The following is a 14,334-nucleotide window of genomic DNA, read 5'->3' on the forward strand; positions in this document are numbered from 1 at the left end:
ATTGATCAAATTTTGAAAAAAAAAAAATTCGGCTTTTGTCACTTCTTTGATTTGGTAACCCTGAACTACGAGACAGGCGTTTTTAACTTAGTTAAATGCTTACCCAAAAATGCCATTTCCGAAACATACTTTGTGAAACCATTTGGAAACCTTGTGCACATTGATGACCAAAGAAGCTGATGCTGCAATGGGGGGTCTGGGGGGCTACGCCCCCCAGAAGTTGAAATAACTATGATGATTTTAACCCACTGTCCAAAAATCACCCCCCCCCCCCCCGAATTCTAAAAGTGGATAGAGCCCCTGGCTGTTGCAATTTCCATTTCTTGCAGGACAAGCGACTGAAAGTCCTATTCAAATAAGATGGAAAATGTAGAATTAACAACTCAGAGAACAGCCAAGTCATTTTACTTAACATTTTATTAAACAAATATGCAAATTTAAATAACAGCCTAATAATTACAAACATTCTAAAGTAGGTGGTCGTTCAAAAGTGAGATATAAAGAATAGCGTCAATGCATGGCACCAGGGAGGCAAACCTCATTGTTTCTTCAAACGTCTTGACCTTTAATTCATTTATTTATCATCGATTGTCATATGGTTATCCAAGCATCTGCGTTTTGATGACAGTATGGTTTTGTCAACTTGCATTGCGGTACTGTTCAGTGACGTAACTATGGAGAGAATTTTAGGGGGCAAAAGCAACTATAGGGGGGCAAATACTTTAATGCTTGAAATAAAGAGTTTGTTGTAAAAATAGAGCTACTGAATGCAGCCCAACACTTATGAAAGGTCATTCACCATGTAGCCTAATGCCATTGAAAACATATTTTGGGGGTAACTACGTCACTGGTACTATTTATGTCAGGATAACATCTCGATCACGTCTCCAAGTTTACATGTTGTCCTTCCAACCTTTTCTAGCGCCCATGAATATATGTTACGACATGGAGCAAATTGTTTTCGCTTGGACGGTCAGAACAAAACTGAGGAACTGAAAATGCTCTTCAACAGTGTCATTAACAAAGAATAAAATGCATAATAAATGCGTCACCTATGATTGTTCAAATCAAACCGACTGCTGTTGCCATTCAACAGTTGCAAACATCATTGTCGCGATAAGCCTCTGACCATGGCCCACTATAGTACAGGCCTACAAGACGCGCAGTGCCACTTTAAACTGGAGGCGAGTGTTTTATCATCATCGCGATAAGCTCTGACACAAGTTCACCGAAGCAGAGACGCAACCCATTAGCCTAACTATGAATCGAAACAGTGTTGACCAAAACATCATAAAACAACTAAAAAGACCTAACAAAAAAGAAAATAAGATGAATCGTCATCCAGCAATAGTGTGATTGCGAAGCTGGAGATTCAAGTTTTTTTCCTGCTCCAACAGATGATGGCTATGAAGACGAAACGCTTCAAACTCCACCTTCAGACGCATGATTTCCGACTCCACTGCCTCTTTTTGAGCTTGCAACTTTTGCACCTGAGTTCAAAGTAAAGTAAACACAGTCAATACACCTATAATTACGTTACGACAAGCAGAATCTATGTTTTAACTATCAACTGTCCAAACGTGAGGCTACAGGAAGAATGAATGAAATTACTGACTGGTTGCGTGACAAAGCGAGCACAGGGGTGTCATTGTTGAAAGAAAAAAATTACAAAAAGGCTTTTGGTTACCACACATGACCAAACTTCTAAAATATCTAAGCTACCTAAAAAATACCATCCTATTTCCAAGTGGCTCACTGTTTACTTTTCCATTGAGCTCCACATCAAAGTAAACCTTATTTTCACTATTTCATCGTACTACACTGGAGACTAAAATACTTCAGTGTTGCTGCAACGTCCTCAGAAGTGATAATTGAGATTAGGGAAATAGAAACCTCATGCAAGCCTGGTTAAGTTTATTGTGATATATTCTATTTGAATAAACATAACTGAAGATGATCTTGGAGATGGAGATCGACTTTTTAGCTGTTTAAAATTGAACTGACTCGAGTGAAAACAAATATGCTATGCTTGTATTACAAGACTGAACCAAGTCGTTCATATCAAACATTGTTGTTTGGTTTGAACCTGTCAGGAGATCTTTCTTTTTTCCTAATTGCCTCCAAAATAATCCTTATTTTCTTTTTTTAAAGTTCAAGCTAAAAAACGTCTTTCCAATGTTCAGCTGGCATAAACCTAATAGCTACAGCAATTGAGGACCAGAAGAACAAATTTACCCTTAAATTAGCATCCACAGAGTCTTTCTTCCTATTGAATTCCTCCTCAGTGAGCTTCATCTTCGATTCCATCTTCCCAATGTTGGTTTTTAACTCGTCAATCTCCGACTGTTTATCTTGCAACAATTTTCCGCGATTCATTATCTGTAAGAAAACAATGCAATGGATTTCAAATTTCAGACAGCATTATCGTCATGAAATTTAAAATAATTTAGCGCCGTCATTAAACCCCATGTCAAACATCCTACTTTTGATTGACAATACCTTAGACCAGAGTAGGTAGTAGATTTTATCATTACATTTATCATTCATAACTAATTTGTTGAATAAATGCTTCCACTCGTTAGTTTAACGTATTCTAACGTAATGAACACTGACTTGTTCAAGCATCCTCTCGTTCTCCTTCATTATAGCCTCCCTGTGGGATGCTGCAGAGGTATCCTTTTCCGCCTTGGCCCTGTCTGCTCTCCTTACTGCCAAAGTCAACTCTTCGCAATTTTTCTGGAGGATCGCAACTTGTTTCTCCAAATTTCCGATCTGTAATTGTATCAATTGCTCTGAGCGGTGAAGAGACATTTCAAGAAAGATTGCTTGTTTCTTGAGGTAACAAACAAGCTTCAAGATGTTAGTGATGTTATTTAAGAGCAAGTAATGGAGCTGAACTTAAGTTTGCTTGTTTCTATAAAGCCACCATAGTCTTTATACACAACACAAATGCATTGCAATTATTCAAGCAAATACTTCATCAACACATAACAAAATAGAGTAAGAAGAGGAATCATCATGAAAGCTCTGTCCTTATGTTGTCAACCAATAATCATATAATGCACAAACAACCTTAAGACAATCGATTTCTAAATCACTTAAAATACAAGAATTTTTGTCGCCAACATTATTTTAATATTGTCTGATTCAACATCCTTCTATTAGTGTTGGAGATGGCACCCATTATCGGTGTTTGAATTAAAAATGTGAAGGATGTGAATGATGCTCATTTGAAGCTTCTATATTTGTACAGTTCTGACCTTGATCGCATTCTTGGCATTAGTTTCCGATAACTCAGATTGTAAAGAAGATTTTTGCTTTTGTAAGGTTCCCAGCTGTTCCTTGTGTTGACTTAGTTCGTTTGAAAGGCTTTCAATCATCGCGTCCCGTTCTTTGACAAAAGCTGTACGTAATCTTTACATGAGATGGGGGATGGCCAACGTGCATGTGTTGTGTTGGGTTATTGAAAATATACCATTTAAGGTGATGGTCTGGCAGCCTACATACATGATAAGCTGCACCACAACGCAGACTTAAGCTAATAAGCAACGCCGGTTGAGCAGCATATTATACAGGTGCTCATCAGTCATCATTCAGCAGCAGAGAGTAAACGCAGACCTCACTGAGAACAACATTACAAGTACAAACAAATGTATTCAAATACTCAACCTCAGTCACCACGCTTGTGTCAGTGATAAAAGTCTCTAGCATGACAAACTGGCAACACTAATCTAACCGTTCTCCCACTAAATACCAACCAACCCGGAAATCCGTTTTTGATCTGTTCGTTCAGTCTGTCGTTCTCCCCTGTGAGGGTGTGGCACTTGGACTTGTAGCCATCTTTTATTTTAATCATTTCTTCGTGATTTTCTGCAAGCTCGTTGAACCTGCAATTGTTATAAATTCTCAGCAACTAAACTTAACACAAAACCAGCAACCAACCACAATGGGGAAAACAACCATCTGAGCCAACACAAACTTGGAGCAAAACTGTCTGGTTCACTTGTAGTTCAATTTTCATTCTAAAACATACCGTTTGAAAACCTTATGGTTTCATTGCACTCTTTTGAATTCATCAAAAGTTATGAAAATAAACTAAAGTTTGTGAAAGAAAAATGTCAACAGTTGTAGTTGTTTACCGGGTGCGGACAAAGTCCTTGGACTAAAATTAAATTTTAATTTACTATGTCCTTAAATAGATTTAGTAAGTGTTTGATAGTGCATATTCATAGTATCAAACCTTATCTTTCCGAATGTGTCATCAGTTTATCATAATTTAGCTTTATTTTCAAGTATGAGTGATAAACGTGCAGTTATCATTGAGCTTCATCGAGCAGACAAGACCAACTCAGAGATAATAAAGCTTCTTGAAGCACCGAAATCAACAGTTTATCACACTGTTGGCAGGCTTAAAGAACTGAACAGTGCTGAAGATCGCCCTCGAAGTGGGAGACCACGAACTTCTCGTACCCCAAAGGTCAGTAATGCGGTTCGAGCCAGAATCCGCCGCAATTCCAAGATATCCACAAGGAAAATGGCTCGCGAAATGGATGTGAATGAAAAGACGATCAGGAAGATCGTTATAAAGCCGATCTGAAGTTGTCCCCCATCAAAACGCAAACTTACCAACACCTCACAGACCTCCAAAAAGAAGAGAGACTCAATCGAGCTAAAATTCATTTTAACAAAATGAAGTCAGGTACGGACACGGGAGAGATCATTTTCTCAAATGAAAAATTGTTCAATGTCGAAGCAGTGTGTAACCGACAAAATGATCGTATCCTTGTTAAGTCTTCTGCAGACATTCCTGACTCCATGAAAAAACTTTTCATGCGCCAGAAACCGTCTTCTGTCATGGTGTGGGCCGCTGTCTCCAAAACCTGGAGGTCTCCCCTCATTTTTGTTCCACAAGGCGCTAAAGTTAACACCAATTCGTACATTGAGACAAGTTTGACTCCTGCCCTTGCAGAGGCTAAGAAACACTTCAAAAGGAAGCCATTCACATTCCAACGAGACGGTGCGCCATCCCACACGTCCAAGAAAACCCAGGAATGGTACCAGAACCATGTTCCTCATTTCTGGAGCAAGGTAGTTCGGCCGCCCTCCTCACCAGACCTGAATCCAATGGAGTTTTGTGTTTGGTCCATTTTGGAGGCAGATGCCTGTGCTTCATCCCATGACTCAGTTGAGGCGTTGAAGTGCTCTCTCAAAAAAGCATGGGGAAAAATACCCCAAGAAACCCTACGTAAAGCGGTAGGGAGTTTCAGAAATAGACTTGAGCGTGTTATTCAGGCCAGAGGGGGACATATTAAATAAAACTTTGTACGATTGTTAGTTACAGTCTTGGCAATACACCGTTAAAATACTTTGCAATTTTATTCACTATATACAGAAATATTACACTTTAAAGCAGTCCAAGGACTTTGTCTGCACCCTGTATAGAATATTGTCGAATAGCTTTAATTCATTTGTAAAATGCCAGAGGGAAACAATTGTACACTGCACAATTTGTTGTTAAGATTCGAATTTATGAGATTTTAGTTTTAAGACAAAAGATGTAAGCAGCAACAAAGCTAATGGTGAAAATGCTCAGCCAAAAAAATCATGAAGCATAGTATTTGAAGCATTCAAAATCTTTAATACAAAAATAAAATCAAGGCATGAAAGCTCATGAGGTATTCTGACCTTCTTTCTAACATTTCACACATTTTCAACCTTTCTCTTCCCTCATCTTGAGATTGCTTCCTGAGTAGGTGAAGTTCGGTGTTGATGTCTTCTAAAACCTATCCAAATAGAAACAAAACAATAAAAAGTATTAACTGATTTGCACCATAAGCAATATTTTCCAATAACCTGCACATAATCTGAACCTGTCCTTGTAGGGTTTTTGCTTGTCAAGTGACTGTTTCTAGTTGACGTTAATTTAGGGTGATTCAATTCTACTGCTCCACTATAACCCACTGCTGTTCATATTGCTATAATGTAGTTTATATTTTGTATGGTAACGCAATCTATGCTTGACTGCTTGTATAGTAATAACATCTTGCAGCATTACAATGGGCCTCCAAAAAATTATCACCAGAGGTAAACTTTGACAGAAAAAAAATTATGTAGAACTGCTTTAAGTAAAGTTCTATTTTGACATGTATTGCAAACAAAACATTTTAAAGTTTACTTTTTGAAATGTGGATCTCACCCAAAGATAAGTGGGCCATTTTTGATACATATACCACATGAATTTAAAAGATAAAAAAAATATGCTTACAACAAAGATTAATATTTTTGAAAATATTCTTGAACATAACAAAACACATCATATTTTTTCAGATCCACAAACTTTAATTCTGTTGATTTGTTGGTCAGTTCGTTGCTTGAGGTAACATATTAGTTGCCCTTGCTCTTCAATCCTTGACCGCAGCATCGCATTCTCTGACAAATCATCTTTAGCTAATTTCTTGAATATTCCAGAACTCTTTACATCCCCACTGCTTTCCTGCATGTATAGGCTATTGAATATGTCTTGTTAATAAATTACGTGATATTTCACACAGTTGTACCAATAACAGTCTGTGAGCTATGTTGGCAAACGTTGGTAATATCTTATGTTATCATACGTAATGCACAAGTTAAACTTGATAAGTATGTGTGATATATAGTTCATAATGCCAATGCAATAGCAATGATAGCAGTGTTTCAAATAATGAAAAACTGACTTATTTTCAACAGTTTTACATTCACAAAGAAAATATGAATAACCAAGTATGCAAAAATATTTAAAACAAATAGCAATTTGAAATTTTCAGTAAATCACTTACTGGAGATTTCTTGTTTGTCTTTGTGTAGTCATCAGACAGCTTAGTGGGTGATGTCATTTTTAATGACAATTAATTATACTTTTCATGCAATTACTACCTATATGTAAACTAGAGATGTTAAACCAGATGTGTTTGCGAAGCTGCAGAAAATAATAGGAGCAGTAAATTAACAGCTTGCTTTGACATAACCAACGCAATTTTGCATTGCACTACAGCAATCATTGACAATTTATAAAATAAATCAGTGCTTTAATGCATTGCTAAGCTTAATTTACCAAGTGCCTGAACTGGTTAGCAAGTATTGTGACAAAAAGGGATTAATATTTGGCTAAGCTAAGCTAACAAGATGACAGCTTCAAAGTGAAGGAAAAGAAATCAGCGTGTATTTCCATTCGACAATTCCCAATGATAGTACACAGTCTTTGCACATAGAAATTGCAAGATCAAGAAGTACTGGGTTGGTTCTCGGGATGTGTGCTTGAGCAATGCATCTTAAGGATTAAAAAAGCAGAAACTTTACTATGCCAATCTCGGTGACCAGGTCAGTGTCAGTGATTCAATGCCTCAAACAAGTGTGTATAAATGCAAGATATTCAAAGAAGCTGTATGAGTCCGAGGATAAAGATCACCATGCAATCAATTAAATGGACAATGAGCAGAGAACAGGAAGTTAATAAAAAGATATCACAGGTCACAGTGAATAAGAAAACAAACTTATGCCCACTTTCTGACATGACATTCAGTAATATTGCTCAAACATATCATTTTAAAGTTGTATTTTTCAGACCAAAAAACTTATTCCATTGATTTGTTGGACAGTAAGACAACACATTAGCTGCCCTTGTTATTGAAGACTTGCCGATCAATGGTCAGATTCTCTTATCATTTGAGAGGTATTCAAAAGCTAAACACGAAAATGTAGCCTAAAACTTGTCACAAGAAACTGACATTGATACAGATTGTTCAGAAAGTAATATTGCATTATTTTTTTAGATGTTGTTCTTGGGCAAACTTACTGCTACATCATGTTGGTAATAAGCAACTTATAAAATCGATTAAATATCTCGAAAAAAGAGGTATTAGCATAACACACTCAGATCGACATAGCTACCTAGTTAACTATACCACTACAACAATATTACAAATACAGCAGTAGAAGACAGCATTTGCATAAGCAATAAAAAAATCGAGCTCTATGGTAGGCTAGTCGCCTGCGGTGGTGACAAGACCATAGCCTAAGGTTACCCAAATAATAGCCCTCTTAGGAGAGGACATTCTAATAGAAATAAGACTCGAGAAATTATACATATTCTGTAGAAGAAAGCCTTGTCAAAACTTTTATTAACATTTTTTAAAAAAGAAGATCTTTCTAACTATCGGGAAATGTTTTTTTTCGTTAGAGCTTTGAGGGCATCACGTTCGTAGCAACCGCAAATTTGCTGCGTTCTGACATCTATCGGAAAATACGATTTTGCAATGATGCCATTTCGCTAACCGGAAAAGATTTTACACAAAAAAAGATGCAGTTATGGTAGGGACGGTATATTACGGGACGCGCAACTCCGTTGTTCCTTCAACATTAGAAGGGTCAATTGCCAATTTGACATTTTTTTTACGCTTTACTGCAGGCTTGCTTTCAACTAAAAACCTTAAATTACTTTAAAACCAACTTAACTCTTCTTATATAACCCATAAAAAGTAAAATATTTTGTAAATTAGAAAAAAACGTAACCCTTCTAGTGTTGCGGATAAGCCAAAAGCGGATGAAGTTTCGCATCCCTATGATCTACTATTCCTAAATTATGGCAATCAATGACATAAATACTTTTTTTTGCATTTTCTGTCAATTACACATTTAAACTTGACGTAAGTAAGTTATTCTGTTATTGTTTAATTAATTTATATTTTTATTCAAAGCTAATTCGGTTCATTCTGCGAAGAAAAACGAAAATCAATCAAGTCTATTTCAGTACGGTAACTCAATCAATCAATCAATGTTTTATTTGTCAGTAACAGGAACATAGTACATGTTTGAAATATGCAATTAATATACACAATGCAAAAGTTACACAAGTTCCCATACCGACAGGGAGACAACGAGACGACCATACGGTCTACTAGCAGTGGCGCCGGCAGAGGGGCGGCAGGCGGGGCAGCAGCCCCCCAATGTTTTGGGCATCACCTTTTTAATTTTTTTATATTATTACATATATTGTTATTTTTTTCAATATTTGGATCCCAACCTGAAGTCAACTCAAGTTGCAAGGGGGTGGGGGTGAAACCTTTCTCTTTATTTTAAACTTGCTCTTCTTGCTGCTGTTATTGTTACGAGTTTGTGACAGGGATATCTGTTCACGTACTTCGCCTGCTGCCTGTCACGTAACAATTGTTACCGGCTGTTCAGCAGATTGGCTCTTGCTTGGTTCTTGAGAGGTGGCAGTGCATAGGCTACAGCAGTGGGTCATTCAATGTTTCAAGGATATAATGTAGATTTAACTCAACGAAGTCTACTAAAGTAGGCTACCGGTAATGCAGTAAGTAACCAGTGGTTTGATGACTATCTCTAGCTGGAGTATTCAGAAGCTAAGGATGCCCTAGCGCTTGTGTACACTGCTGCCGAATATGCTTCTCCAGTCTGGTGCCGCAGCACACACGCAGGAAAAGTAGATATCGCCCTTAACGACACCATGCGCATAATCACTGGATGCCTGCGTCCAACTCTTACAGACTTACTACCAGTGCTTTCAGGCATCGCCCCACCAAAACTACGCAGAGAGAATTCTACCATACGGCTTGCATTAAAGGCAGAGGTCAATGATCGCCATCTCCTCCACAGTGTAGTCCTTGACGCACAACAGCTCACACGTCAACGCCTGCCTTCCAGGCGCTCTTTTTCTCGACACATTGTGGCGCTTCATGAAGGTCACTTCGACCTGATGAAGTCATGGAGAGATCGCTGGGAAACCATCTCACGGCCCAACCAGTTCCAAGTCACACCAGACACTACGGTACCACCTGGCTCAGACCTGCCAAGAAAAGAATGGGTAACTCTGAATCGCCTCCGTAGGCTACTGGTGTTGGTCGCTTCAAGCACAATATGTTTACCTGGGGATTGTGTGACTCACCAGCCTGTATTTGTGGTGACTGTCAAACAGCACAGCACATCATAAATCACTGTCCAGTGTTTCGACCTGAAGAACATGTGAATCTCATAGACCCTGATATGAAGACACTGCTCTGGTTGCAACAATTGGGAGATGTTACCTGAATTGCTGCCTCATAAGCAAGAAGAAGAACAGCTTGGTATGTTATAGTCCAGTTAATATTAGTTAAAGTTTATTCTATTAAACTGCAATTATGTTTGTCACAATCAATGTGCGAGGTCTCGCGACGGGCTGCTTTGTATCTTGACCGAGCGTGCTGTTTTAATGATGGAATTCTTATGCTACATGTTATTTTCGGTCATTGTCCTGTAGTAACCTTTGATTACGAATTCTGTATTATGTAACGTATTTCCAGAGTCTTCTGTAAGCATGCAAATCTGGAATGTTCTGTTGTTTTTCACAATTGCTGAGCGTCGTTGGCCAATTTCGCTAGCCATGGCAGTTGCAAGTCCCATACGGAATCAAACTGTGATTTATTATAAATTTTATTTTTTTCAACAGATCAGACATGTCAAAAATGTGGGACTTTTGGTAGGCTATATTGCAGTAGACAACAGCAGTAGAAAACAAGAGAAATTAAATAATATATCACTGTCTTGCACCAGTGGCGTAGCCAAGGGAGGGGGGTTTCAACCTTTCAAATTGAATTTACGGATGTTAATACATTGTTTGCAAGAAAAGTGTCACAATTTCTTTCTATCTCTTACCAGGAAAGAGACTTGGAAAGGATCACTGACGTAGTTTAATAGGTTATAACCGAAAAGCAGTCAATTAAATGGTCGGATAGTTCTACCAGAAAAATGATTCTTGAAGGACTTTAACGAACGACTTATCAAATAACTTTAATTTCGAATACAATTTATATCACCACCAATTCTCATTTACTTGTATTCAATTACTTCAACTCTCAATCCACAATAATCTCTGCACCTATTACCAATCCACAACTCATAACAAAACTCTCATAGTCAACTCATAATCCAACTCTCATAGTTATCAACTCAATGATATAAATTACGCAAATTACAATACTATTTATAGAAGGTTGTTCGGTCTAGTAACTTCGAGAAGGTTACGCACTGTTACATCATAAAGACCCATTGCTTTATCAAGCTGCATTAAACGTAATCAAGCAGAAGCTTAACCGTTTCTGCCACTGCTTCCTTTTGGCGGCAAGAGTTGCTGGCCGAGACCATTAGGTCTACGTCTCTCTTATTGCTAATTACTCCGTCAGCTTACATCAAATAACAACGGGAAAAAGTTGTCGTTGGTCAAAAGCCTTATCTATCACTTCAATCAATTTATTTCGCAAAATATATTCGTGATTGTGTATGTTAGGTAGAAAAGGTGATAAACACTCGGTTTTTGACCTATTTTCGCAATTTCTTGGTCAAATTTCTCAGTTCACATTATATTTTGAAAGTCCTCTTGCATAGAACACAGAATTTCATCAATTTTGTTTTTCCGTTTCTGTGCAAACAGTATTCCATGCACTTTTTGCACTACAAAGCAATTTGCGCAAATAATAAATTACCTTCTTAATCATTGTCTGCCAGCAAAGAATGACTCATATCGCGTCAAAGACCAACTCCCTACCCAGACAGCAAAATCGACATTAAATCAATGTAAAAATGACGGATTTTGCTGCCTGGGTAGAGAATGGAATTTTAGCGCTGTGGAGTTATGACTGACAGACACAAAATGAAACCGCACGCTAATAGTAAACTGTCAATCAAGCTATTGAATATCAGGAAATTTCTTGCATTTTATAACTGGCTGTGTCAAAAGGTTTATTGTGAACTTCACAATTATCCGATACCAACATAATCGGGATTAAAAGTTGGGGCAAGAAAAAAAAGTAAAAGTCAAGAAATCTCAGGATTCTAGCGTCACTGCTTCTATGTGAAATTGCTGAATTAGCAGAGGGCGAGACCATAGGGTCTACGCCAGTAACAGATACGGTTAAAGAAGTTTAAAGAACGTCACGTAGGGTAGAAGATTCTAGAAAATACGTTACGCAATAATGATTTCGCAATCAGAGATCTATTGGTAAACATCCTTATGACATCATGACAAACGATATTTGGCAATTATGAAAACAAAAGAACAGTCCAGGTTTGTTTTGAATGAATGTCCCGAATGCTCTGGAAACACGTTACCTAATAACACAAACTTCAAATCAAAGGTTACTTCAGGTCAATAACCGATGATAACACATAGCATAAGAATTCCACCATTTAAACAGCACGCTCGGTCAAGATACAAAGCAGCCTGTCGCGAGACCTTGCACATTGATTGTGACATACGCCCCCCCCCCCCCCCTTAGAATATTGTTGCAAACAATATAAGAACACAATCAATACAAAACGCACTACAAAACAATTAATTTACTCATTCAAACAGTTCTCATTAGTCCATTGTTGCATGATCTACCAACGACAGCTTTTCTCAAAACAATAATTATCACGTTTACTGCGAAAGTTTCCAGCGTCCTCAATGTCTTCAATGCACCGGCGAGCGAGATGACCCATCTTCATACATCGTAAGCACGTCCTCTCCGGACAGTCCTTGGCCAGATGTCCTTCTCTGTGACAGTTGTAGCAAGCCTTTTCATCAAAAGGGAAGCTCCTGGCTATGTGTCCAATCTTCCCACATCGGTAGCAATGGTTGTCACGGCAACGTCTGCTTTCTGAATGTCCGCCGTTAGCAACGCACTCCCTGGCGAAATGTCCGCGTCTACAGCATCTATAGCAAATTCCAAATGGTCGTCGCCTGCCTCCTCTCATCGGTTCTTCACGCTCGTAGCATCCGCGATCGTGAGATCGTTGCTGATTATCTGCAGAACAAACTCGAGCAAAGTGACCATTCTTGCCACAAGAATAACAAATAACTTCAGAATCTCTCTCAGTAATATTTCCGATTATAAGATCAACTAAAGGGTTTTGTAAACATAATGCTTTCACAGTCCCACTACAATACGGAGTTTCGATGTATATCTTCGCCAACGGTCCTTGGATTGAAGTGTTATTTATCGACATCACATGACCAGTTTTTCCCGTTAACTGACTTTCTTTAACCAAATCTCTCCTCACCATTATACCCGTAGAACCAGAATCACGTAAAACATTTACCTTTTTGTTTCCAACTGTTCCATTCACTGCTGGCAGGTAATCTTCAGGTATTATTTCTTCGTAAGCATATTTTTTCGTCTTCTTTCCCGTTTTCTTCAACTGGCTATCTCCATCCGGTCTCTCCTCAAGCTGTGGTTCATGAATCATTAACGCTCAACCGCCTCGATAAACCTCTGTGTTTTTCATATTCTTTCCAGATTGATTGGAAAGAGAAAAAAACTTTTCCTTGCATTCCTTCGCTTCGTCTCCTTGCCTACTGCAACGATTGCACCACTTCCTTGAATCTCGATGATTTCTGTTAGTTTTACTCCGGCAGTTAACAGCCTTATGACCTAAGCCATTACAACTAAAACAACGTAGCCTACTTCTCTTGGAACAGCACCTCCTTCAAAATTATTTGTTTGCCCCTCGTCTTTATCGCATGACAACGTCTCTTCGGTCGATAACTTCTCATCATGGGCAACTAAATACTGTTCCGCCACACTGGCTATATCTTCTAGATTCTTTGGACTTCTCTCGATTAAATAAACTGAAAGATCTCTTGAACATGACTCTGTGAATTGCTCCTTAACAATAAGGTTTGCCAATCCATCTAGCGATTGTTCAGCCCCCGAAAGTTCAAACCATTTTAACAAAAGGTTTCTTAAACGTTCAATAAATTGACCTGGGCTTTCGTGTCGTTCAGGCTTTGCCTCACGGAATCTTTGACGGTATCAATGCTCGGTAAAATTGTACCGCTTCAACAAAGCTAACTTCAATCTGTCGTAGTCCATCGCATCTTCTTGTGAAATTCTTGAATATACATCAAGAGCTTGTCCCGATAACAACATGCTTAACTGGGTAGCCCACGTCGACTTCTCCAATTTGGCTATTGCGGCATATCTTTCAAAACTTAGCAAATAACGATCTAATTCATCTTTTTCCTCAACAAATGATGGCAAATCTGGACGTCTAACTTGCGCCACAATAACATCTCGAACATTATCGTTAGTAGAATTAGATCGCTCACCAATGTCCAGTTTTTGTCTTTCTAAATCAAGTCTTAACTTTTCCAATTCATATTGCGTTCTTCTTTCTTCAGCTTCTGCTTCGTACTGCCGTTGTTCCCGTTTTTCTTCTGCTTTGCGTTGTGCTCGATTCTCTTCAGCTTCAAATTCTGCTTTTCTTATTTCACGAACAGCTGTTCTTTCTTCTCTTTCGTCAGCTTCTCGCTGAGCTTTTTGG

General features: G+C 38.3%; 1 protein-coding gene across 1 annotated transcript; it reads right to left on the reverse strand.

Moving 5' to 3' along the window:
• Positions 1–436: 436 nt before the first annotated feature.
• LOC145772223 (coiled-coil domain-containing protein 89-like) lies at positions 437–6,955 on the reverse strand. Its single transcript, XM_082584075.1, has 8 exons — positions 6,816–6,955; positions 6,338–6,493; positions 5,686–5,783; positions 3,763–3,887; positions 3,261–3,403; positions 2,614–2,772; positions 2,236–2,379; positions 437–1,490 (listed from the first exon to the last, which is right to left on the reverse strand). The coding sequence occupies exons 1-8, from the start codon at positions 6,870–6,872 to the stop codon at positions 1,338–1,340; spliced, it is 1,035 nt and encodes a 344-aa protein (XP_082440201.1). The 5' UTR covers positions 6,873–6,955; the 3' UTR covers positions 437–1,337.
• Positions 6,956–14,334: the final 7,379 nt, after the last annotated feature.

The sequence above is a fragment of the Aplidium turbinatum genome, chromosome 6 (assembly GCF_918807975.1).
Source record: "Aplidium turbinatum chromosome 6, kaAplTurb1.1, whole genome shotgun sequence".
NCBI lineage: Eukaryota > Metazoa > Chordata > Ascidiacea > Aplousobranchia > Polyclinidae > Aplidium > Aplidium turbinatum.